This window comes from Sparus aurata, chromosome 13, assembly GCF_900880675.1.
Source record: "Sparus aurata chromosome 13, fSpaAur1.1, whole genome shotgun sequence".
NCBI lineage: Eukaryota > Metazoa > Chordata > Actinopteri > Spariformes > Sparidae > Sparus > Sparus aurata.
In genome coordinates this window covers 33881411-33908511 of record NC_044199.1, presented here as the reverse complement: position 1 = coordinate 33908511, position 27101 = coordinate 33881411, and the positions used below count along the sequence as shown (strand labels likewise).

Sequence of the window (27101 nt, the reverse complement as noted above, 5' to 3'; positions counted from 1 at the left end):
AAACTTGAGGATGTGCTTTTATTTTGAAATGTTTGAAGACAGTCAGTTTTAATGTGAAAAAATGTTTCTTCCTGTCTTTCCTCAGACATGGAGGGTGTGTGTGTGTGGCTGGTGTGTGTGTGCATGCTGGGTGCGTGTGTCGGGGCTCACAGTTCGCTGGACAGAGGTGACCACGCCCACCTGGACCACCAACACCATCATCCTGTTTCCAATGGCAACGCAGCCTCAGGTAGGATACACACTGCCTGTGTGTGTGTGTGTTGTTGATGTAATGTGTCCAACAGTCTAGTAGCCTCAGCTGTTAGCATGCTAACACACTAAACTAAGATGTTGAAATTAGACCCGTGAGCCTGTTAGCATGCTGTGTTCTGAGCTTATTTAAAAATAATGAACAATTATTTCAGTTCTCTTGGTGTCATGTTGTTATTGATCCTATTGGATGAATTATGTGCCTGAGTTGAGTTTGTGCTGTAGAATTTATTCTTTCATCTCCATGTGAGCCAATCATGAGTCTAGATTCAAGGGTTAGTTTTGGTAAATTATCCTATAAGGGTTTTGTTTTATGCGTCTTCCAAAAGGCTAGGAGGATATGTGGCTTAAGTTTTCAATGAACTAGTGGCACGAGAATGGCAGAAACCAATGTTAACAGGTTAGCTTGACAGCAGTGAGTGCTAACGATAGCCCTGGTCGTGATGATAGTATACAATGTTTATATGTGGCTGAGACATGAGGTAGTTGGATACAGTTAGTGATGAAAGAGATGAACTGCGTTCACAGTTAACAGCCTCTGAGCCTGTTGTTCACCAGCTAGCTAACCTAGTTGCAAATAGCACAAAGCCCCTGAGCCATAGAACTGCTCCTGCTGCAACATTAGCCTCCCTCAGCTGCTAAAGTTAGCACAAAGCACACCGTCTCTGTCAAAGATTGAGGGAGCAGCAGTGACAGCAACAGACTCCTTCAGTGGCAAACCCAGTTAGCACCAAGCTTGCAGCTCCTGAGCCAAGCTAGCCTAGTTAGCACAAAGGACGCAGTCTCTATCAATGATTGAGTGAGCAGCAGTGGCAGCGACGGACAGTTGTTCAGCAGCTAACCCAGTTAGCACTAAGCACACAGCTACAGCTGTAAGGAGTAACTGATGCACTGGGTTGATTTTTCAGACTGATGTATCTGTGAGAGCTAGTTGTTTGGTGTTTATGTGATTATGGCATTTAAAAGAGTTATTTATTTATGTATTTATTAGCCTTTAAAAGCTAATCGAGCTTGTCGAATGTAATAAAATAGCTGCTAACATGTCCCAGCCGGCTGGTCGGTGTGTGGTCATGTGTCTAAGAGGAGAGGCTCTGTGTTGCCAGATCTCGTGAGAGAAACAAGCAACCAGCTCTATGGAAACAAGCCCAAAAAAAGCAACTTGGCGCCTCAAATACATAAAATGCATATCATCATGAATCAATCATTGCATTGTATTGTATACAAAAACACTGAAAATATTTAAATATTTATTTTTCATACTACATTGCACTAATGCCTTGTACTTTTTACTATATTTATGTCGTGTGAACACTCGGTTTCTGCTAAAAATTTCGCTGTGCACTGTGCAATGACAATAAATGATTCTGATTCTGATTCTGATTCTGAAATAAAGCCTAACAGGTGACCGAACCTACCACACTGTGTAAGAGATAACGGTACACACACACACACGTTTCTGTTGCATAGGCAACAGTAAATTAACAGTAAACTCAGTCAACTTGTCTTTTTAAAATTTGAATAACTAAAACTTTTGAACTTCCGGTGCCAGCATGCTGTATTAAATCTGCATGTGAGCATGAATATCACACATGCAAAATCGGCAGGAAGCTTTCGAGTCATCGCCCACCTGAGGTCGGATCCAGTCCCTCAGTGCACTCTTTCTCCCACTCCTCATTATAAATTTTTTCCATATTTTCCCCATTTACTCCCAGGCATTGTCACTCCGTCGCTCTGTCAGGTGTAGTTATGCATGTGTGTGGGGGGGGGGCGTGCCGGCTCGGGCGGGCGCGGTAACCAAGGAAACGGGGTTATGGACGGATCCTGGAAAAGGACAAACTAACTATCTCGTTCGTGTTTCACTTTATTGTGAGCATCAGAAGGGTACAAGGAGCAAATCAAGCCTAAATGAACAAATACACTTACAAGCCCAAAAACCTGCAACCCACGACTACCAATATTTATAAGCAACTTTACAGAAAAACAATTCCAAAGTCGCTTATAATAAGCAGACTTGGCAACTGTGGAGGGAGTCCTGAGGGAGGTTATAAGGTTTTAATGGTTGGATGCTTTCTAAATGTAGCTTGCTCTTGCTGGTATCGTACCAACCGCAGCTTTATGCTAATGAGGTAAGGCCTTCTGTGTAGCCAGATAACATCTAGCATGAGCTGAATCGTCTTGTGCAGTTTTCATATTAACGCTACAGCAGCAGAGGTCTTTACAGGTAAAGAGACAAACCTGTTCATTTAACATTTTGTTCATGCTTGGTTTTGTTTTAAATCATGATTGTGATATAAAGTCAATTGAGGCTTCAGTTGTGTTTCAGCGTTTGATAAACACAGAACTTGTTCTTGAGAATGAACGAGGGCTGTTTGTGTTTGAGGTCGGAGCGGTTGTGGATTTTTACATAGTAAACAAATGAAGCTGAGGGAGAAACGGACGTCGTGTCGCTGTCGAAACAGGTCCTGTCCCTTATTCTGTCTCTTAACTGACAGCTTCCTGTGAATCATCCTCATGTATGGACTTCAAAAGTGTGTGTGTGTGTGTGTGTGTGTGTGTGTGTGTGTGTGTGTGTGTGTGTGTGTGTGTGTGTGTGTGTGTGTTGTGTGTGTGTGCGTGCGGCAAAGATAGTGTGGGAGCTAGCCGTTAGCAGTTCACCACAGTTTCCTGAACTTGACACATCGATGATGTCACAGGAAATGTGTTGTCAGAAATAAACTCATCTCTGCTTTGTAGGAGACAAAAGGCAAGGTTCCGCCTCCAGGTCTGAGAGCCAATAGGAAGAGAGCAGGTGATCACGTGTGTCACATCACTCATGGTTTCATTTCACACCTCTGTAGTGATGGAACGGCAGTTCTTTTTACTGTACTGAATTTCTAGAATCTGTTCATTAAAAATGATTCGTTCAAAAGATTCGTTCACTGAATCGTTCAGTGCTCTCCAACTCCCTGAACTGATAAGCAGCCAAACGATCCGTCATTCAGTTCATTAATCAGCCCTGAGGTTCACGTTCACTTACTGAGGGACGGTGCGTTCACGGACTATAGTACACAATCATTCGCGGGAGACGCAGCGCTGCTTTGAGTGGTATACATGCACTAAAATTATTACACGGTGAAAGTGTCCTCTGTGCACAGTAAAATCACTTAACATGATGCTACACGGATGTTAGCAACACAGCGCTAATTTTAGCAGCACGGTTACTGAACGTGAATCAACTCCACTGCTCTGAGTGAGTGACTGACACAGCGCCACTGTCAGCACAGTATGTGAACGAGAATCACGTCCTCAGCGACAGTTCTCTGTGAGCAGTAGGTTCGCAAATCATGAACGAATCACAACACGAACGTGAATCCTGTCTTCACAGTTCTCTGTGTGAGTCGCGGCAGTTCCGCTCCCGTCCGGCATGCTCACGGCTGAGCTCAACTGAACTGAGAAAGGAACAAATCAGTTCATGAAGTGATTCTGTTCACTTCGTTCACTCAAAAGATTCATTCGTTCGAACGACACGTTCGCGATCGACACAACACTACACCTGAGGTCTCAGAACGAGGCGCTAACAGAAGCTTCTGTGTAACAAAGAAGTGAAATAAAATCCAAGAAAGACACAAAGAGTGAAAATCTCAGGTGTTACTGAGGCAGAACTTTATCTTCAGTCCGTTTATTAACAAACATTTTAACATTAACATTTAAACATAAAAGAGCAATGTATAAGAATTTTAGTTGTAAACATAAAAATGAAGACAAATTATCAAAGGTATCTGAAGAAATCACAGTTTTGATATTTTGACTTCTAAATATTGTTGCAGAGATATCTATTGAAGCTAGCATGCTAACCAGCTAGCCCCGTCCCGGTCCAAACCTCCGGGCTCCCAGTCCAGACCACAAGCTGCATGGCTAACTGAGCTAACTAGCTAAAGGCAGCTTAAGTTAGCAGCAGTTAGCACTCAGGTGACATGCTGAGTATCCATTCAATATGTGGACCATTCTTCCATTTTGCACCGTTAACATTAGCATTTTAATGTAATAATGTAATAGTGACACTGCAGCGTCAGGACGGTGTTTTCCCTCTCAGCTCCTCTTCAGCACAAAGTCGTGTTCTGACATGTTTATCTCTCCGTCTGAATCATTCACTCGTCTCGCTCGTTCTCACAGCTTGCTGCTTCACTCCGCTTCAGCCCGCCACACTCTGACCTTTAACCTGCGACGCTCTGCTGATTCTTACAGGACTGAACATCCTCATCTGGACGTCAGGAGTGAAGCACACGACTACAGCTGTGTTACGTTCTGCTGTCAGCTGATTTGACTTATGTGTGAATTTTCTTTCAGCTGGTTTCACTCAATTGTACCATATTAAGTTACTCTGATAAATAAGGAAACTTGAAGAGTTGCATGCTGGGATGTTCCTCCTGCTCTTGGTTCTGGGACGTGAAGTGTTCCTGCTGTGTTGGACTCGGTTCAGGCTGATGTTCAGTATGTGACTTTGACTCGACCTTCCTCCTCTTTAATTCTATTATCTCTGTATTTTTATCCTCACAGCTGCCGATCTTAATCCTCAGATCTTTAGCTGAGGCGACTTCCTCACCTGTCGCTCTCTTTACCTCTCTGTCTTCTTCTGTGGTGTTGTGGCCGTCACAGTGGAGGGCTACTTAAGCTGGATTTATTCCAGGATCAAGTTAACAGCGGTCCTCCTGCAGATACCTTCGCTATAGGTTCAAATCTGTTGGGCGTCAGATTTCACCCTCCGACAGCTCGACTCCGACTCTGCAGCTCGACCGTCGTCGTGTTTGAAAGTTAAAGCAGAAACTGACACAGTTGAGCTTCAAACCTGCCGAAATGTAAAACAGATTGAGTGTTCCGTCTGTATATTAACTATCTAAATGTTACATCGGACGCAGTTATTTAAAGCTCCTTTTTAGACAATTTCTGTTTTTATTCTGTCACAATGTCTCACCAGATTTAAAGGGACTGGGTACAACTCAAACTGCACTGAATTAGCTGTTAGCGGTTTCTGTTAGCACACTTTTCTCTCCCCGTCTGAAACCAAACGCTGCGTGTAGCCGCTGAGTCTCTGTGATCAGAGCTGCTCCGTCTCGTCTCTAATCTGTCCTAATATTTACCCAGAGAGCCGAGAGAGTAACTCACACACTGCTGCTGGTTCTGTCGTCAGCGTATCGACAGTGTGAACAGCTGATAGTTAAACAGTCTGAATTATCTGACATCTGGATCAGCTGCAGCCTCACCGGTGCTGAGGAAGTGAACGTAACGAGGTCAGAAGTCACCGGGACGAACTGGAAGTGTTGACTTAAGATAACGAACTGATGCTGCCATAAAATCAAACTGCATTGAATCTAGCAGGTGATGTTTGTAGTTACACTGAGCAGAGTCTGCAGATCTGATCTTGGTGCTCGACTGTAGAATCCAAACATGGAGCACGAGAACATGTTGGAGCACAGAGGCAGCGTGCAGCGAACAGAACTGCTGCCTGCTGCCATTTTGGATCAAGACCTCAAACTCCACGAACTGAACCTTTAATGAGAGCGCTGATTAAACCGAGACGTGATCAGACATTTCTCCTCACTGAGTCGTTTCAATTTCTTGTTAGTGAAGAACTTTTTACAGCGTGTTTTTATTCTCCACTACAGCTGGAGACCCCGAAGTGTCGCAAATCATTTTAACACGGAAGAGACACACACACACACACACACACACACACACACACACACACACACACACTCAGCTGAGTGCTCATGCAGAGACCCTCGGGCGATCTGCAGGCTGAGATGACCAAATGTAGGCATGAACGAAGTTCTCGCTCCGTTCAACCTGAGTAAATCTGCTGCGTTGTCATGACAACGGCGGCGGCAGATAAGTGATTGTGATGGATGATTGTGGATGCTAGCTGCTAGCTGAGGCTAACAGGAACGGAGGCTGTTGCTGCTTTGTGGGAGAAGAGAAGGAAGAGTTTCATTCCTACTGGCTTCAGTGTTCAGTGTCAGCTTCTTCCATTTTATGATTCTGCTGGTCCAGAACCAAACATGGACTAACACACGACCATCTCCGCACGCTGTTCTGTTCCAGTGGTCGATGGAAGAGGTTCTGATGCACAACACAGAAGTAAATGGAGTCGAGGTTTCAGAGAATTAAACACAGTTGTTTGTTCCATTGAGAGGTTTTGTCAGTCAGTGTGAAGCTGTTAGTGTGCGTCTGAAAGTGTGGATGGTGAGTTTAGAGCTGTCTGTAGTGTTGATGGTGCATCACAAACATCAAGTGTCTCCTGTGTTGTGTTGTGTTGTGTTGTGTTGTGTTGTGTTGTGTTGTGTGTTTGGCGACAGGAGCGACTTCTTTTATGTCTCTAGGTTTTGCTGTGTTGACTTCTGTACTTGAGAAAGATTTCACTCCTCGGGCTCTCACACGCTTCAGTTCTCGACCCAAACAAAGATGGCAGCCAGACGCGCTGGATGTTTGCTCGTCCTGTTGCTGTTTTTGCCTCTGCGAACAGAGTCGACGTTCATCAAACTGACACAGAAACTCGGACTCGGAGTGTTTAGCTACCTGACATATCTGATGAGACTCCTGTGTGTTCTGGTTCTGTATGGACTTCATGGTGCACATGTCACTGTAATGCCACAGCTTCCCCCTCTGTGAACAGTAGTAAAGGTAATGATGACATGTCGTCTCTGTGTTGTAGATCTGTGTGTGATAGACCAGCAGCTCTGTCAGGATGAAAACTCCCTGCTGAGTTTCGAGGCGATCTGCAGCATCCACAAACAGATGGACGACGACGCAGACGGGACGGTGGACATGACGGAGACGGACGAGGTGAGACCAAAACCCTGTTTGTCCTCCTCCTGACCAGTCGAGACAAGGCTGCAGCTCACACTGACTCCTTCTCCTCCTCCTCCTCCTCCTCCTCCTCCTCCTCCTCCTCCTCTTCCTCCTCCTCCTCAGTTTCTCAGGGAGGATCTGAAGTATCACGACTCCAAAGCCAAACACAGCAGCTTCCACCGAGCCGACCTGTACATCAGTGTGGAGGACATGTGGACCACCTGGAAGAGCTCCGAAGGTGAGGCAGTGATTCAGTCCGACCTGTTTCCTGTAAGCGTGGCTGCACACTTTGCCCTCAGCACCAAAATGATTTAAAGGAGCAGTATGTAGAATTTAGGAGGATCTGTTGGCAGGAATGGAATATAATATTCATAACCATATTTTTATTCGTTAATAATCACTTGGAACTAAGAATGTTTGTTAGCGTGACCTCGAGAGGGCGAGATGAGCAGGTTGCTATCTGCAAACACACTGATGCCACGAGATCCTCGACAGCGGACCTTTAACTCCTCGTCCAGGATGTTATTTTAACCCTGGTGAAACTACAGGAACTGTTCAGTCACAGATATAAACATTCAGCAGACGTCGGCTTTCTTCAGACTATGATACGATGCATGAGATAGAACTTTATTAAGCCCAGAGGAAATCGTTGTGCCAGAAAGTCCAGCACACTGGAAAAAAACAGCAACAGCCAGCGGATTCACTGGGTCAGGGTCCCACACCGGGTCCAGTTTCAGACCACAAACTGAGCTTTTGGTTTGAATGAAGTTTAGAAAATGTAAAGTGTTTAAAGCAGTAAATGCAGTAAACCAGCGCACCTCGTCTTTTGGTATATCAAGATTTATTGCCAGAAAATAAAACAACATGAAATATGAATCAAATCTGATTCTTACAGCTGCAGCTCCCATCAAAGAGTCTTTTGTGTCTCTTGTGACACATCACACGATGGCGATGTCATATCCAGACGGACAGAAGAGCAGAATCAGTGAATGTCTGCAGAGTTGTCATCAGAATTATCCGGCCGCATATCAGAGCAGACACTCGACCAGTCAGGTCTGATTTGAGAAACAACAGGAGCTGCTAACAGACGCTGCTAACAGCCATAGCTAACAGGAGCTGCTAACAGACGTAGCTAACAGCCATAACTAACAGCCGCTGTTAACAGGAGCTGCTAACAGACGTTGTTAACAGGAACTGCTAACAGGAGCTGCTAACAGGAGCTGCTAACAGACGTAGCTAACAGGAGCTGCTAACAGGAGCTGCTAACAGCCGCTGCTAACAGGAGATGCTAACAGGAGCTGCTAACAGACGTAGCTAACAGCCACTGCTAACAGGAGCTACTAACAGCCGCTGCTAACAGGAGATGCTAACAGGAGCTGCTAACAGACGTTGTTAACAGGAGCTGCTAACAGGAGATGCTAACAGGAGCTGCTAACAGACGTTGTTAACAGGAGCTGCTAACAGGAGCTGCTAACAGGAGCTGCTAACGGACGTTGTTAACAGGAGCTGCTAACAGGAGATGCTAACAGGAGCTGCTAACAGCCGCTGCTAACAGGAGCTGCTAACAGCCGCTGCTAACAGGAGCTGCTAACAGACGTAGCTAACAGCCGCTGCTAACAGCCGCTGCTAACAGGAGCTGCTAACAGGAGCTGCTAACAGGAGCTAACAGCTTCCTGACTACCTGAACGTGACATTTGATGAGCTTGTACACAGTCTGGTTCTTCTGATGGATTTAATAGTTTCTGTTGTCGTCTTGGTTCCCAAACATGTTGGTGTTAGCATGTTAGCATCTATCAGATTTGCATCAGCATGTTTGATGTCCTCCATTTTCACACAAGGACAAAACTCCGACAGACGTGAGCTCACTGCGTCTGTAATTATTACTGATGGAGCAGGTGACGTTAGAATCACCTGCAGACGATTCATCGTCATCAAACTGTTGAGTTCAGTGTGAAACTAACTAATTATTAACAGTTAGTGACGATTTACTCTCAATCTGAAGATCAGCTGCTGCAACAGGCTGCTGCTGTTTGTGTCAGAGCAACTCTGGGAAATGTAAAAACCCATTAATTAAATAAAGTCGGCAGATTGAAGGAAAAGTAGCTTCAACAAAGCAAAAACACACAAACATCAACAGAACGACTCTTCAGCAAAGTGAGTGCTGGACGCAGATCTGAGGTTTCCTCGTGTTAAACACTCAGTGACGCATCTTCACTCTGAGCATCTGTTTACTCTGTAAATACAACACAGTGTTCACAGCATCACCTCACAAACCAGACCTGCTTTAAGAACCCGTGAGTTTAAGGGTCAGGACAAAAATCAAGATCCATCTGTTTCGAGAGAGAAAGAAAGAAAGAAAGAAAGAAAGAAAGAAAGTCCGACAGAGAGATTCAACAGGAGAATCGTGTTGCGTGTAAAAATAAAATCCTATTTTTGGATCCACTTTATTTTCCATCTCAATTTGTCACGGCGATGACGTAAAAAAACGACACATGCAGAAGAAAATGTTTATTTTTAGAGAAAAGTGCCTGAGATGTAATAACAGAGAGAGACGGAGATATACAGCAGACCAACAGCTGCTGTTGATGTTTCGGTTATGAAGTGACGGAGCCAGAAACATGTTAACAATCTTTGTCATGTTGCAGAAACCTTCTTGTCGGAGCTGTAAACCACCGGCCGTCCCTCAAACGTCCTCAGCTGTTTATTTTTCAGAATGGTGGATGTTTAGCTCTGCGGTGTTCAATCCTTCATTCCACAGTGACTCTGAACTTCTGAACTGAGGTGGCTTCATTATTAAATACATGCTGTGTGTGTGTTGCAGTGTATAACTGGACGGTGCAGCAGGTGGAGGACTGGCTGGCCAACAGTGTGGAGCTTCCTCAGTACGCAGAAACCTTCAGGAAACACCAGCTGGATGGGAAGGCCTTACCCAGGTAACCCTTCAGACAGGAAGTATAATTTAACCTCCAGCTACAAACTATTTATACTTTGTTTAGAGCGCCTGTTAGCATCTCCTGTTAGCATCTCCTGTTAGCAGCTCCTGTTAGCAGCTCCTGTGAGCAGCTCCTGTTAGCATCTACTGTTAGCATCTACTGTTAGCAGCTCCTGTTAGCAGCTCCTGTTAGCATTGTACTCATGAATGTGGACTGTTCTGGACTGTCTTTGTTCTCTGATCTCTACACGGATTCATGTACGTTTGTTCTGGATGCATGTCAGAGATAAAGACATCCTCAGGAAGTGAACGTCACTCTGAATGATATCAATATGTGTTCCATGTCTGTGAGTTCACATTTGACCCAGTTCTGACGCGGAGAAGGAGTAGCTTAAAGGACCATACCAGTGGTTTTACACCTGTCGGCATTTATAGTTCAGTCAGACAGACGATCTGTAATCCTCAGACTTATCTCTGTGGAGTGGTTCCTGTTGTCCATCTTTACTTTGCTCATTCCAGTTGGTCTTTAAACTGCAAATCATATTTCTGTCCTCTGTAAACGGGCTCAGCATCTTCAATTTATTTAATCTAATAATAATAATCTTATAAGTCATGACACATGAACCTTTGTTTGTTTTCCAGCTCTGTTTAAAGCCTGATGACTTCCTGTAGGCTTCTGTACTCAAATCTCAGATGTCGGAGTGTCCTTGAATGCACCATTTTTTTTTTCAGAGCAGCTTCTGAGCTGAAAAACCACACAATCATGACAATGTTTGTTTCTGGCCTGCCACTTCCTGTGGAGGTTAAAATGTACCGTCGGACTGAGACTCTTGTTTCTGTGAGCCTCGTTAACGAGCTCGTCTGTGTTCCGGCAGGCTGGCGGTGAAGAACACCACGCTGACCGTGACCGTGCTGAAGATCTTAGACAGAACTCACGCTCAGAAACTGCAGCTCAAAGCCCTCGACATCATCCTGTTTGGACCGCCAGGTGTGTGTGTGTGTGTTATGACACAGTGATATCAGTGGTGATCTCAGTGTAACATATCATTGGGCTGAATGAGGAGGAAATGTGGTTGTCTAACCCTCCACATTCATATAAACGTACTTACTGTGTGTGTGTTGTTTTTAATATAAATGTTTATTTACACACATTTACAAACACACACAGACATATATTCAGATATACATATGTAAACATAAATATTAACACACATATGTGTCTGTGTATTAATGTGAACTGTGTGTCAGCAGGCCGTCCGAACCGGTGGAAGGATCTGGTTCTGGGTGTGTCCATCCTCATGGCGCTGGGTGGCTGCTGGTTCGCCTACGTCCAGACCAGGAAGTCCAGAGACGACATGGGGAAGCTGATGAAGGACCTGGAGGGTCTGCAGAGGGCCGAGCAGAGCCTGCAGGAGCTGCAGGAGAAGTGAGTCCATCACAGCTTCTGTCAGAACATCTGTTAACACACGGGTTAATAACCAGACGGATCAGAACTACATGTATTCACGTCCTGTGATTAAATAATCAGCTCCTCATCTCGATGTCAGAAGGAGTTTGAGCTGCAGCCTGTTTCAACGTACGGATGATAAAACTCCTCACAGCTGAGCTCAGAACAGCTGCTGCTCTCTACCAACACATTTTGTTATTATATAATTATACATAATTAACCTTCAACAGTGACTGAGCTGCAGCTACCAGGAGGAAATAACTCATCTACTGTGTGTGTGTGTGTGTGTGTGTGTGTGTGTGTGTGTGTGTGTGTGTGTGTAGACAGTCCCTGCAGAGGCCCTCTGTCTGAAGTCCTTATATGGTCAAAGAATAGCCAGGAGCTCAGTCTTATGCTCTCTGTCTCCCTCTCACACACACACACACACCTGCATGTACACACCACCTTACACAAAGACTTCACACATTCACACACTTGGCACAGGAACACACTGTGTGTGTGTGTGTGTGTGTGTGTGTGTGTGTGTGTGTGTGTGTGTGTGTGTGGGTGTGTCATGTTGTAACATGCTGTTTCACCTCACAGCTCGTTTGTTTCTCAGCTGATGACACTGATAGGACTGTTATGATTGGTTACTACTACTGTTACGGTTTTCTCCAGTGACACTGCTGATACTGTTACTACTGTTACACTTACAGTAACAGGAGTTAGTGTAACAGTAGTGACTCTAGTAAGTATAACAGTAACAGTTCACCTGCGCTCACTGCTGGGACTATTGTTAGTTACTTCTGTTTCTGTTACTATGTTACTACTGTTACACGTACTACTGCAGCAGCTGTTGCATTTCTGCCCTCACAGTACAACTACTATTGTTACTACCTTTAGTATTACAGTGTGTACTGCCTTTACTAATGATGTCGTTATTACCACTAATATGACTTCTGTTACTACATTTATTCGTTCATGACCGCTGCTATTACCATGACTAGTTTTACTAAGAACATTGTTTCTAAGGCTATTATAATTTAGTACTACTGTTACTACGAGTACTGCTTCTCTTACTCCAAGTACCATTACTATTTTTGTTCTACTACTGCTACTGTTAGCACTCACTACCACCTCTACTGTTACTTTACTGTGATGGCTATACTGCTGTAAATTACTACTGTTACGAGTAATACTATACTGTTACTACTCCAAACATGAGTATTCCCCGCCCCGTTATATTATTGCTACATGTACTATTACAACCGCTGATGCTCTAGCTACCGTTACTGCTGCTATTGTAAAAAACTACCAGTATTCTATAAAATAACTGGTTCTATAGGTGGATTCAACAGAAGTACCACCTGTAGTACTACAATAGAGCTGTGAGTACTGCGGCTGTATTGTGTGTCAGCAGCTGACTTGGATACAGTGTCAGTAGATTAAATCCAAACAGGTGGTGAATCACCGAGGACAGGTCACATATATACTGTTACACACACTTTACACACACACACACTCACACACACATACACATTCCTTCATGCCTCCCCATAAACACTGACCCCCTCCCCCTCAGACTGAGGCACAGCTCCCCCTGCTGGCACCAAAAGTCACTACAGACGCTGGTAACAGTAGAAGTATGACAGTAGTATGGTAATAGTACAGGAATCCAACACCAAAAGAACGTTATCAGTAGTATAGTGGTAATTGAACTAACAGTAGTATCAGTGACATTAATTGTAGTAACATTAGTTACACAGTACAGTACAGAAGCTGAGGCAGTACTACTAATATAATGTTGTAGTTACATTAGTGGCAGTTCAGTCATAACATTAATGGTGATAGTATTAACAGTAGTAAAAGTAACATTATTCACGGTGGTAGTAAGATTGGTGGCTGTAGTAGTAACAAAGATGTAGTGATAGAAGTAGTAGTAGCATTACAGAAGTAGTACTAACAGTAGTGATTAGTTATATATATCATGGGGGAGTGTCCTTACAAAGTGTGAGAGTGTCCTTACATAGTGAGAGTGTCCTTACTTTGTGTGGGAGTGTCCATACATCGTGTGGGAGTGTCCTTTCATAATATGGAGTCTCATTACATAGTGTGGGAGTGTCCTTTCATAGTATGGAGTCTCATTACATAGTATGGGAGTCTCCTTACATAGTGTGGGAGTCTCCTTACATAGTGGGGGAGTGTCCTTACATAGTTTAGTAGTCTCCTTACATAGTGTGGGAGTGTCCTTACATAGTTTAGTAGTCTCCTTACATAGTGTAGGAGTCTCCTTACATAGTGTGGGAGTCTCCTTACATAGTGTGGGAGTGTCCTTACATAGTTTAGTAGTCTCCTTACATAGTGTGGAAGTGTCCTTACATAGTGTGGAGTCTCCTTACATAGTGTGGGAGTGTCCTTACATAGTTTAGTAGTCTCCTTACATAGTGTGGAAGTGTCCTTACATAGTGTGGAGTCTCCTTACATAGTTTAGTAGTCCCCTTACATAGTATGGGAGTCTCCTTACATAGTGTGGGAGTGTCCTTACATAGTTTAGTAGTCTCCTTACATAGTGTGGGAGTGTCCTTACATAGTGTGGAGTCTCCTTACATAGTTTAGTAGTCCCCTTACATAGTATGGGAGTCTCCTTACATAGTGTGGGAGTGTCCTTACATAGTGTGGAGTCTCCTTACATAGTTTAGTAGTCCCCTTACATAGTATGGGAGTCTCCTTACATAGTGTGGGAGTGTCCTTACATAGTGTGGAGTCTCCTTACATAGTTTAGTAGTCCCCTTAATTAGTATGGGAGTCTCCTTACATAGTGTGGGAGTGTCCTTACATAGTGTGGGAGTGTCCTTACATAGTCGTTAAGGACATGGGTGAGCTCTGAGTTTCAGAGTCGTCAGGAGCTTTTCACCTCTTCTCATGGCCTTCCTAACAGGACTGTGTTTAGTATTCATCACGTGACCAGATCACAATATCCACTCCGTCACTAAACCATCACCATGACAACTGTGTAAGTCAGTCCATCGAGGAAGACCATGAGATGTGGTGAAAGCCTCGGCTACCCAAGATAAAACAGGCCGTGTGATCAGAGTCTGTCAAACTAAATCTAGAAGCTGAACCAATAAGAGGAAAGATAAAATGATCTCATATGTTTGTTGTTGTTGTTGTTGTTTCCGTCAGGCTGCAGAAGGCTCAGGAGGAGCAGCGCTGCGTTCAGGTGGAGAAGGTGAAGGTGGAGGAGGAGCTGAGGAGCGAGATCGACTCGGCCAAACAGGAGGCACATCGGCTCCGAGAGCTCCGAGAGGGAACCGAGAACGAGAGGAGCCGGCAGAAATACGCTGAGGAGGAGCTGGAACAGGTAGAGGAGGTTTTCAATGTGAGCTCCCCAAATACACTGGAAACGTCTGACACATGTCACCTTGTAAGTGTGAAAGTCCTGAGTTGTGTATGAATCGTAGGTGCGTATGGCGTTGAAGAGGGCGGAGAGGGAGCTTGAGTCGCGGGCTCACTGGGCTCCACCGGAGTCTCTGCAGAAGTGGCTTCAGCTGACGCACGAGATCGAGGTTCAGTACTACAACATCAAGAAACAGAGCGCAGAGAGGCAGCTGCTGCAGGCCAGAGAGGGGGTGAGGACAGCATCACACACTGTTAACACTGAGACACATGATGATGATGATGACGATGACGATGATGATGATGAAGATGATGATGATGATGATGGTGTGTTTCAGGCAGAGAAGATCAAGAAGAAGAGGAGCTCTTTGTTCGGGACGTTTCATGTGGCTCACAGCTCCTCGCTGGACGACGTCGACCATAAGATCCTCTCTGCCAAGTGAGCGACCTTCAACCAGACGAGATGTTAAATTAAAATCCGCAAATATATAATGGACCATGACTAGAGACTTGCGAGCTGTAGCAAAGTGTAAACCTCATGATATCAGGTCCCAGGTCAGAGTATCATGCTAACAGACCCAGGCTAAAGCTAACAGGGCTTGTCATGAGTAAGTGACATCTGTTACCTGCAGATGTTGTTGGTTTCACAGCCGCCGCTGTCTCCCCTGCTAACACCCTCCTCCACCCTCAGACAGGCGCTGGCCGAGGTGACGGCGGCGCTGCGAGAGAAGCTGCACCGCTGGCAGCAGATCGAGTCTCTGACCGGTTTCTGCGTGGTCAATAATCCGGGTCTGGGAGCGCTGGCTGCCGCCCTCAACCTGGACCCGTCCTTCCTCGGCCTGCGACCTCCGACCCCGCAGCACCTCATCCTCTCCGATGACCTCGACGACATGGACGAAGACATCCTGTCTCCTGGGACGCTACAGTGTAAGTTAATGACACGTTTGGTTAGTTAAGGTCTGTCGGCACGCCGCTAATTTTGTTCAGACTCGACCCGTCCTGCTGCTCATCACAGCACCAAGTGTGGATTAAAATAGTCCTCAACAAATACACGATTTCCTGTTTGTTTCATACAAACTACAGTGAGAAGCAGTGCTATGTTGGTCTTTTTTATAAATTGCAGAATACTTTTAAAATAAAGCTTTGCATCTTCAGTAGTAACCAATGAGCTTGGACCTGAGGGCCACAGACAGCAAGTCAGGAAGTTTAGACTGACAGACATTGTTGGTTTCTTAACAAGGGATTTGTTGTTGTTATTATATATCAATATATTATGGTAACTCTTCTTAAATATAGTTGTCTCTTTAATGAATATTCTTGTGGACAGATTTTAAGCCTGACCTGCCGTCTGTGGAAGCAGCTGAGCAACATATTTACTGTCGTCATGTCAGACAACCAGCCTGACCTCAGATCAGACATTTAACTGAAATAACAGTTATAAAAAACAACGTGAGGGAACCGGAAGGGTTCAGGACTCATATCTGCATCGCTGTATGTAGTTTGTACAAGTGGTGTTGCCGTAGCCAGCTGTCAAAGATGGTGGACGCACTTGTGCTTGCAGTAACATTAGCTCCCTGCTAACGATTAGCCTGTGTCTAAAATGTATCATCTTAGTTACAGTAGTGTGTCTCATTATTTCTGACGTCAACAAGCTCTTGAACAAGTTTTATCTGACATATTGATCAGACATTTATCTTTTTATCATCAGATTTAATTTACAAACACTTGAAGCTTCTTTTGATTACTGCTGATTTTTATAGTCGTCGATTTGTAGAAATTGGACAAACCTGCGACACAGACCCGTACTGGAGGTCAAGCTGAAGTTCTTCTAGCCTTGGTTCTGCTTGTGGTTCTGTCAGTGGTTCTGTCCATGGTTCTGTCCGTGGTTCTGTCTGGGTTCTGTCTGTGGTTCTGTCCGTGGTTCTGTCTGGTTCTGTCTGTGGTTCTGTCCGTGGTTCTGCCCGTGGTTCTGTCAGTGGTTCTGTCAGTGGTTCTGTCCATGGTTCTGTCCGTGGTTCTGTCTGGTTCTGTCTGGTTCTGTCCGTGGTTCTGTCTGGTTCTGTCTGTGGTTCTGTCCGTGGTTCTGCCCGTGGTTCTGTCTGTGGTTCTGTCCGTGGTTCTGTCCGTGGTTCTGTCTGTGGTTCTGCTCATGGTTCTGTCCGTGGTTCTGTCTGTGGTTCTGTCTGTGGTTCTGTCTGGTTCTGCCCGTGGTTCTGTCCGTGGTTCTGTCCGTGGTTCTGTCTGGTTCTGTCTGGTTCTGTCTGGTTCTGCTCATGGTTCTGTCCGTGGTTCTGTCTGTGGTTCTGTCTGTGGTTCTGTCTGGTTCTGCCCGTGTTTCTGTCCGTGGTTCTGTCCGTGGTTCTGTCTGGTTCTGTCTGGTTCTGTCCGTGGTTCTGTCTGTGGTTCTGTCTGTGGTTCTGTCTGGTTCTGTCTGGTTCTGTCCGTGGTTCTGTCTGGTTCTGCCCGTGGTTCTGTCTGGTTCTGTCCGTGGTTCTGTCCGTGGTTCTGTCTGTGGTTCTGTCTGGTTCTGTCTGGTTCTGCCCGTAGCTGCTGGAGTTCTTCTGCTAAAGTCTGGAGATATTCAGGTCGTGTTGAGCGACACTGACTGACGACTGTAGAGATTCAGTCGCCACTCATCACTTCGGGTTTGTCACAGAGGGAAACGTGATGACCCACCTGACCTCATCTCCTCTCAGCTCACCTGTGGTCCGCTCACTGTCTCCGTCCTCTCCTCTGATTGGTCCTCTTTTTCTTGGCATCTCTCTCTCTTGATTGGCTCCCTCCAGACGCAGCGTGGCAGATGGACCGGCGAGTGAGCGACCTCTGGCCCCTGAGTGGCATCGCAGAAACCCAGTCACCATGGAAACACTCTGGTTGGCCCCTCCCTCCTTCAGCCTCCCCCTCTCTGATTGGTTCATACCTCTGTTCGATCTCGACTGTCTCGGTTCCCGCTGAGCTTCTGAGCGATGAACACAATGAGATATAAAATAAACTATATATAATTATACTATATTATAAATTCACATGAGCAGTTATAATCTTTTCTTCTGATTTTCAATTAAGTATGAAATACAAAAAATAAAGGTAAATAAATGTTAAGTGATATAAAATCCCACGTTTGAACTATTACATAAATTATATTTAAAAACATTTTTGGTAAAATAATAATAATGTGTAAAACATGGAGGTTATATTGAAGGCTGAGAAAACAGACGTTTATAATAATTAATAGAATTGCAAATTATATCAATTAGAGGAATTATTTATCTTAATCTGAAAATATTAATATTAAACAGTTTACAGTAAAATAACTTTGATAAATCTCGTGTCCACTGAAAAATTCCAACACCTTTTTTATAAAAATGATTTTTTCATCATTTGAAAGATTATTTTAAGACGTGGTGCCTTTTTAATTTAAATACATGTATTAATTATGATACCTTCTTTTTGATTCATCTGTTAGAATGATATCAGTTTGTAGTTATTTTTATTACAAGATACCTTTATTGATTTATTGTTATTAATTTTAATGTTTTTTACAGTGTTAGGGATTCAAAAATTAAACAAGGTTTGACTCGTTTTCTTTTGAATCACAATTCTGACTTTAATCTTTTATTATTTTATCTTCTTAAATAAATAATAATAGATAGAGAAAGAAAGTAATAACTTGATTTTTTATTTCTTACAGTGGAAACAAACAGAACAGCAGAAGAAGTCAGAAGTTTTAAATGTTTTGTCTCGCACACAGAAACCTTAAATTTTCAGAAAACAGCAATAAAAACTGAATCTTTTGATAATTTTTTGGTAAAAGCCAGTTTAAATATCTGACTTTCTTAAAATTCAGACTCAACAATCCCTCAAAAGTCACAGAAACTGTTGCATGAATGTGGCAGTCGGCTTCATTTCACCTCAAAGAGGCCAAAACAAAAAGACATTTCCACTTTGAAACAGAGGCATGAATCAACCTGGAGGCAGCGTTCACATGAACATTTGTGAGAAGTCAGAAAACAAACTGAAGTTTAACGTATTCTTTCGTAAAATCAAGAAATTGAACGATAAACGACGGCACATCAGAGTACGATGCAGCCGCGTTAGCTTGTTAGCTTGTTAGCTTGTTAGCTCCACACATCCAGTCGTGTTTATAGTTATCAGAGAGTCAGACTGGTTGTTTCTCCTTCTCCAGTCTTAATGCTAAGCTAGGCTAACGTCTGACTGATCTGAGCTCAATTCATGTTCAGGAATTCCTTCAATTGTTAAGCTTTGATGGAAAGTTCGATCAGTGTTCTGTGAATATGACGGACCACAGGTGTCCATGTGAACGCCTCCTCACCTGTGCAGCCTCATCATCCTCCTCCTTCACCTCCTCCTCCTTCACCTCCTCGTCCTCCTTCACCTTCCTCGCTCCGTCTGGTCAGATCAAACGAAGCCTCTCGGAGTCTCCTCTTCCTCTCCTCACCTTTTCACTCTCTGAAGACCTGGAAAACACATCACTGTGTTAACACTGCACCTGTGCCCCCTCCTCTGTTCACTAACATCCACTTGCAGGTCTGCAGCAGCTAAAAACACAAAGAAATGTTTCTTACTTTCAGAATTTCTGCTGCTGGAACAAGTCGATTCACACAGTCGAATGTTTGGATTCTAAAACCACAGAAACATTTGGAAAGAAAAAAAAGTACCTTATATTTAAAATAATTACTCCAAGATTATTTGATTGGAAAACATTTGTCAAACCTGTGTTTCACAGTTGTCTTGATTTGGAATTACACTTAGTGTTTGGCCCCATTCACACCTGATATCAACATCCGTCCTGAGCGGCCACTTGTCATCAGGTCTCACGTCCTCGTTCTATTTGCTGAATTAACAAGAAGGTCCAAATAATGCAGAATGAGTCAGAGACAGAGTTTCACAGAGTTTATAAAGTGTCTCCAACTCAACAACTCACTAAACTGACACATTTGTTAAGGGAGTCTGGGGACTTTCTCCACGGGGACAAAGAAGTAGCCTATATTGTTGCTGTTTAGTGTCTTTGTAACATGTGACATGTTTAGATCAATAACATGTTTCTTCTTTCATAAATGGAGTGTAAATGGTGAAATCAGTGTAAACAGTGTGTTCAAACAGCTGATCAATGTTGGCAGGTAAGACTTTAGCACTTTAGACACAGAAGCAGACAGGCTGGTACAGACATGCTGCCACAAACTGACACTTTTTACAAGGAGACAAACAACTTCAGCTGAAAGATTTAATGCTGAATTTACAACAAGGACACAATGAGTTACAATCTGTCACACACACAGTTTCACAATGTTATAAAGTTTTACGCTACACAACAACTCCCAAAATTAGCTGGTTTGTTAAGGGAGGCTGGTGATGTTGTGACAGTTGGCTTTATGTTTTACATTTAATGCTGAATTTACAACAAGGACACAATGAGTTACAATCTGTCAGAGACACAGTTTCACAACGTTTATAAAGTTTGTTTCAACTCAACAACTCTTAAAATCACTTGATTTGTTAAGGGAGTCTGGTGATGTTGTGGTTCTGAATGTGGTCTGAGGGACTGGATCTCCTCCTTGATGCATGCACACCTGTACTGAGAGCTGTCCACTTGAGATCGGATCACTCAGGACGGATGTTGACACCGGGTCTGAACAGGTCCAGTGTGTCTGTGGAGGAAGCTGAAGTTTACGAGCTGTGAATCCAACAGGAAGCTAAAAAAAAAAGCCTCATTTTGTTTGAAAGTTGTTGCAGCTAAAAGTTCACTTGTTCACTTTTTCTCCTCATGAATCTGTCGTCTGCACTCGTAACTCCTCAGTTTTAAGAAGCATTTCTGCTGTTTGTGAGTCAGAACTTCCTGTGTCTCTGCTTTTCAAAATAAAACCACCAACTGAGTCTAACTCTTCCTCTTCCCTCTCCTGCAGCTCAGAGTCTGATGCCCCTGCGACAGCGGATGGGAGACCCCGGTTTGGCGTTCAGCTCTCAGAGGTTGGTTGAAGGGCGGGGCTTACCTCAACAGGAGGGGCGTGACCCGTTCACATCGTCCCGTCCTCCCAGTGGTCACGGCCGGCAGAATCGCAGCCGCTCCATTGGCCAGCTGGAGTTCCTCCCCGTGCCCTCCCCCTCTCTCTCCTCCTCCCTGTCTCACCCCTCTATCGGCCCCACCTCTCCTCTTCACCCTCCCTCCCTCTCATTCTGTCCTCCCCCCACCTCCTCCTCCTCCTCCTCCTCCTCTTCCTGCTACGCTGAAGGCACCGCTCATTTCTCTGCTCTGCTCCTCCGTTCTTCTTACTTCCATTCTGTGGAGGCGGCGTCCAGCCTCCCGCCAGCAGGAGGCGCCGCGGCGAGCCAGAGGCAGCGCTGTCGCTCCGGCAGCTTCGGGTATCTTCCTCTGCACGCTGTTTTACTGACGCACTAACAAGTCGTTACTGAAACACTCATCCAGATCCAGAACTTGTATACAAACAGAACCAGAACTGGTTCTTGGTTTCTGGAATATTTCTGAGTGGTCAGAATTTAATTTAAATGTTGTACCGATGTCCACTACGACTCAAGAATCAGCTGATCAGAATCAAGAGGTCAGAGGTCAGGCGTCACTGTGACCTCACAGTTCTAGTCCAGTCGCCGTCACGCCGCTGCTTCCTGTTCTTCTTCCTGTTTCCCTCCTGATGTTGCTGTTTATAGTTTCTGCTTCTGTTAACATGTTTTGTTTTTGTGCTCGTTTTGTGGTTGAGTTGAAGTGTTTGTCTTTTTTTAAAGGATCTTTAATTCAGAGGTTTTTGTAAACAATCATCTGATTGGTTCTCTCTCTCTCCCTCCCTCAGGGACATCATGAACCGCTCCGACTCTGACTCCGCCCTCCCTCTCTCTCACAGCGAATCACGAAGCCTGTATGGGTCCAAGGCCTTCCTCCTTTCATCCAGGCTCCACCCCCTGCAGGGTCAGGGCTCGGGGCTCGGTGGAGGTGGAGGAGGAGGTGGAGGAGGAGGTTGTGGTCTGGAGAAGAGCTCTAGCCTCGGGGAGCTGAGGGGCAACTCTGCTGCCGTCCTCGGCTCCGCCTGCTCCACCCGCTCCCTCTGCATCACGTCCGACGCCATCGACAGCCCGCTCGTCTTCGCGTCCTCCGCCTCGTCCAGCTCGACCAGCAGCGGTCGGGGGACGGGCGTCCAGCTCACGCCCAGGAGGAGTCCTGTGGAGGAGGACGGAGGCGAGGAGAGCGAGTCGTCCGGCAGCCGGAGGAGAAACGCTTTTAATAAGATCTTTAAGAAGAAGCAGGGTCGCCAGTGAACCGCAGGAACGTCTCAAAACTTACAGACATGATGAGATCTTCAACGTGATGCACAAAACAAACGCTCACAGGGAACATCAGATTTAACGCTTCACTCTTCCTCTTGTCATTCAAGACGGACTTTGACACCGGAGCGTCTCCATCAGGTTTACCTCGGTCTCTGTCGCTCTCCCTCTTCACTTTCTTTGCCTCCTCCATCAGCAGCTTCTTCCTCTTTCCTCAGTCGTTCCATTGTTACCTGGAGATAGTGACCGGGGAGAACGGTGCCTCTTCCTGTTATGAATGCACAATGACAGACTCACTTCTTTATTGCCGTAATTCATCGTTCATGTTTTGGGGAACAACCGACTGAATATCAGTGAAAATGAGGTCATAAGGAACCTGATCTAAACGTGGATCGGTCATTTTTCTGTCTGTTGCCAGTTTGAATAAAATCCTTTGATGCCAAACATGCTAAACGTTACCAAAGTCATTCAAGTCAACTTTACAGGAAGTGACTTCGTGCTTCATTTGACTTCGAGCCGACAGTTTGTGTAAAGTTAGAAACATTTGAATATTTCCATCCCAAATAACTTGAACGTGTCAGCAGAGTTTACCTTCAACCAGCCAGTGAACAGTTCAGATCTGACAGCATGTAACACTGAAGAAGGGGCCGGTGTGCAGGGGATTGTGGGAAACAGAGGACCAAATCAAACAGCAGTTGTAGTTTTGGAGCGAATCAGGCTGCAGGTCTCTTCCAGTTTGTCTGTTGATGCGTGTGTCAGATGCATGATGGGAACACACTTTGTTTTGTAAATGCCTTTTTGTTTCATATGTGTATGTCAGAGTGGAGTTTGTGATTTATTATCTGAAGGCTTCTGGTTTCATGATGGTGGAGCAGGACGGCAGATTGATCGACACCTCTGGACCGACCTGAGCTGCGAGTCAGAGTCGTGATGTCGCTCACGTTTACCGCCATTTTGTGCTTTATTATTCTGAGCTGCAACGAGTCAATCAGCAGAAAATTAATCATTATCTAGCAACAGATATTTGATGTTTATAGATCAGAGCTGTCACGATATCAGATCTCTGATCTGTGTGATATCTGCACAAACACTGCAGGCAGGTCGACTGTTACTGAACGGCTTGTTCTCTTACCTGCCGCCCACTTCGACAAAACAAGAACAGAAATAAACAAAAACAGTTTTGGAGGCGATGTATTAATTACACAATATTATCATGTGTGTCTTTTTTAATACAATATCAATATTTGAGGATAATCGTCATCGTGACACGATGAGTTCAGACTGCTGGTCGAGCAAAACAAGAGATTTGGAGAAGAAACTTTTGGCTTTTTTGACAAAACAAAACAAATCTGGTAATTTTATCGAGTCGACATCTAACGTTTACACCTGCACGATTAAAATCAGCCTAGTTTTGGGAAAGTTATATTATCGGTTATGAAAATGTATATTACAGCTGATAAACTGACACAGCAGCAGCTACAGCAGGTGACGGCATGCTCCTTTAAAATCAGTTTGTTGTGTGTCAGTAAACACAGAAGAAGTCGTTGTAGTCCATGTCGTGCATCAGTACTTATTTCGAGAACAATGTTTATCATCATTGTTGATCATTTTCTTGGTTATTTGATCTATAAAATGTCAGAAATTGTGAAAAATGTTTTCAAATGTCTTTTTCTTTCCACGACCCAAAGATGTTCAGTTTACCTTCACAGAGGAAAGAAAAAACAGAAAATATTCACATTAACCAGCTGACAGCAGAGAGTTTTAACTGTATTTACTTAAAAAATCCCTCAAACTGATTAATTATCAAAATAATTGACAACAAATCGATAACTCGTTGCAGCTCAGAGTGATTTTGGAACTTAAATGCATCGTTACCAGTGTAGAAAGATCTGAAACTAAAACATAACAAGTCACTGAGATACCAAAGAAGAAGTCTGCTGTCTGTCCACCGTCCTCCAAACAGACCTCAGGTCAGCTTGTTTAACTTATTCTCACTGTTTGATGTTCACCTGTAGAGGAAATGTAAGATTGTACTTGGAGATGTGGAAATAAAAATGTGTCTGCACAGTTTGGAGTCCACACACACACACACACACACACACACACACACACACACACACACACACACACACAGTAATATATCAGCTGGTGTGTGTGTGTCGTCTGAGGCAGGATGTTCAGAGGGATGTGAACGTTAAATCACATAAACTTTATTTACTCAGAACAAAGTTTAGTGTTTATTTAAAGAGAGCAGCTGTCAGTGAGAGCGGCTGTGAGGACTTCATTACCCAGAAATCCTGTCACATGATGCCAATAAACTAAACATCAGCCTCCTAAACTTGCTGGAACATAATTCAACATCTAATTTTATTTAAGGCAAAATAAGGCAGAAATAAACATTGAACATCGTGCTCTGAAAGTTTGTTTCTTCTCTGTCAGTTCGGTTTGAATTTAAACTTCGTGCACTTCAACAGATTTTTGAATGACATGATTTAAAGAAACATTTCACTTAAAGAGTCAAATTCAGTCATTAAACTGTCGTAGTCCACAGAAAAGTTCTGGAGCTTCACAGTAAAACAGAGTTGCAGCATTCTGCTAAACAACTGACTTGATTTAAAACAGAGAAACAACCAAAAAAAATAAATAAAAACTCCATTAAAACTTTGCAGAATCAGCTGTTAGCACTTCCTGTCTGCAATGAACCTGTTAGTGTTCAGACGACTGTCACTGGATCACTGTGATACTGAAGAAAACTTAAAAATATGATGTTTCTAAGGCAAGTTCTGCTTATGTAAGGAGCGTCTTTTTTAAAGGATTTCTAAGCAGATTTATGGAGTCTCCTCCTCCTGATGATATAAAGTCCTCCTCTCCTCCTCCTGATGATATAAAGTCCTCCTCTCCTCCTCCTGATGATATAAAGTCCTCCTCTCCTCCTGATGATATAAAGTCCTCCTCTCCTCCTCCTGATGATATAAAGTCCTCCTCTCCTCCTCCTGATGATATAAAGTCCTCCTCTCCTCCTCCTGAGGATATAAAGTCCTCCTCTCCTCCTCCTGATGATATAAAGTCCTCCTCTCCTCCTCCTGATGATATAAAGTCCCTCCTCTCCTCCTCCTGATGATATAAAGTCCTCCTCTCCTCCTCCTGATGATATAAAGTCCTCCTCTCCTCCTCCTGATGATATAAAGTCCTCCTCTCCTCCTCCTGATGATATAAAGTCCTCCTCTCCTCCTCCTGATGATATAAAGTCCTCCTCTCCCTCCTCCTGATGATATAAAGTCCTCCTCTCCTCCTGATTATATAAAGTCCTCCTCTCCTCCTCCTGATGATATAAAGTCCTCCTCTCCTCCTGATGATATAAAGTCCTCCTCTCCTCCTGATGATATAAAGTCCTCCTCTCCTCCTCCTGATGATATAAAGTCCTCCTCTCCTCTCCTGATGATATAAAGTCCTCCTCTCCTCCTCTGATGATATAAAGTCCTCCTCTCCTCCTCCTGATGATATAAAGTCCTCCTCTCCTCCTCCTGATGATATAAAGTCCTCCTCTCCTCCTCCTGATGATATAAAGTCCTCCTCTCCTCCTCCTGATGATATAAAGTCCTCCTCTCCTCCTCCTGATGATATAAAGTCCTCCTCTCCTCCTCCTGATGATATAAAGTCCTCCTCTCCTCCTCCTGATGATATAAAGTCCTCCTCTCCTCCTTCCTGATGATATAAAGTCCTCCTCTCCTCCTCTGATGATATAAAGTCCTCCTCTCCTCCTGATGATATAAAGTCCTCCTCTCCTCCTCCTGATGATATAAAGTCCTCCTCTCCTTCCTCCTCCTGATGATATAAAGTCCTCCTCTCCTCCTGATGATATAAAGTCCTCCTCTCCTCCTCCTGATGATATAAAGTCCTCCTCTCTTTATATCATCAGGAGGAGGAGAGGAGGACTGAGTTTTACTAATTGGACAAACTGTTACTTTAATGAAATTTTTATTTTATTTTTTGTTAATTTACCATCTTTTTAATTTTATGAACAATATTTAATCCAGAGTTTTCAGCTTTGAATAACGCATCCAATCAGGTGACTGGAAACATTTGGTGAAGTTGAACATCTGCGTCTCTCAGAACAAACGTCAGCGCTGCAGCAGGACAGGAAGTGATCACTCCGACAGGCTGAGAGAGAAAGTCTGCATCAGTGAGCTGCTGCAGAACTTCACTGTAACATCATCACACCTCCATGTTGTTCTGTCTGTGGACATGAACTCTCAGCTGGGTCTCATTAACACTGATCAACATAGCAGTGGTTCCCAACCTGGGGTCCGGGCCCCCCCTAGGGGGGCGCCAGAGATCGCAGGGGGTGCGCACAACTTTGTCTGCTCTGAGGTTGTGAGGTTACCAAAATTATATTTGTGCACATTAAATTTATAAAATCCCAATAACACACCCAACTGGATAATCAAAACTCTGTATAATCCAAATTTAACGTATTTTTGGTCCACATTTAAATTCATTAAGCTATTTATCAACAACACCCCAATGAGGTAGGCCTATTCTGGTCAAAAATTAAACTGTGTGTGTTTGTGTGTGTTTGTGTGTGATACACCTGATGACACAAAAAAGGAAGAAATGTACCTATATACATTGTAAGACAAGGAGAATAAGAGCAACAACCTACAACTGTTGTTTATTTTTGCAAATAAAAGTCTGTAATTAATCACGTTATTCTTTTAGTGTATGTGGGTTTGGGGGGCCTGGCTTGTCTTGGACACAGGCAAGGGGGGCTTCAGGGAAAACCACTGAGAACCCACTGTCGTGGTGCCTTCACTGACCTGTCACCTGCTCTGGAGATCTGCCAGAAAGAGGCTGATGTTCGACCACTAGGTGGCAGCACAGAGCTGAAAACCAGCAGACTGAAGAGCAGCTTCACTGTGGTGCGTTCAGGGTCAGATTCTGCTGTTCTGCTCTATAAAGGTGCTGATAACATGACACCTCCAC

At 44.2% G+C, this 27101-nt stretch overlaps 1 protein-coding gene across 7 annotated transcripts in view; it reads left to right on the top strand.

Moving 5' to 3' along the window:
* Positions 1-24186, top strand: part of LOC115594229 (stromal interaction molecule 1-like) — a 29888-nt gene extending 5702 nt beyond the window's left edge. For 2 of the 7 annotated variants that reach the window (XM_030438147.1, XM_030438151.1), the window contains exons 2-14: positions 86-229; positions 6938-7068; positions 7198-7312; positions 9896-10007; positions 10882-10994; positions 11255-11432; positions 14616-14811; positions 14894-15061; positions 15167-15267; positions 15520-15755; positions 17615-17701; positions 20750-20813; positions 21650-24186. In XM_030438147.1, the coding sequence (XP_030294007.1) occupies positions 86-229; positions 6938-7068; positions 7198-7312; positions 9896-10007; positions 10882-10994; positions 11255-11432; positions 14616-14811; positions 14894-15061; positions 15167-15267; positions 15520-15755; positions 17615-17701; positions 20750-20813; positions 21650-22112 (2108 nt within the window). In that variant the 3' untranslated portion in view covers positions 22113-24186. The remainder of the gene's footprint in view (positions 1-85; positions 230-6937; positions 7069-7197; positions 7313-9895; positions 10008-10881; positions 10995-11254; positions 11433-14615; positions 14812-14893; positions 15062-15166; positions 15268-15519; positions 15756-17614; positions 17702-20749; positions 20814-21649) is intronic. The other 5 variants (XM_030438150.1, XM_030438148.1, XM_030438149.1 and 2 more) reach the window with 5 other exon arrangements.
* The last annotated feature ends 2915 nt before the right edge of the window (positions 24187-27101 follow it).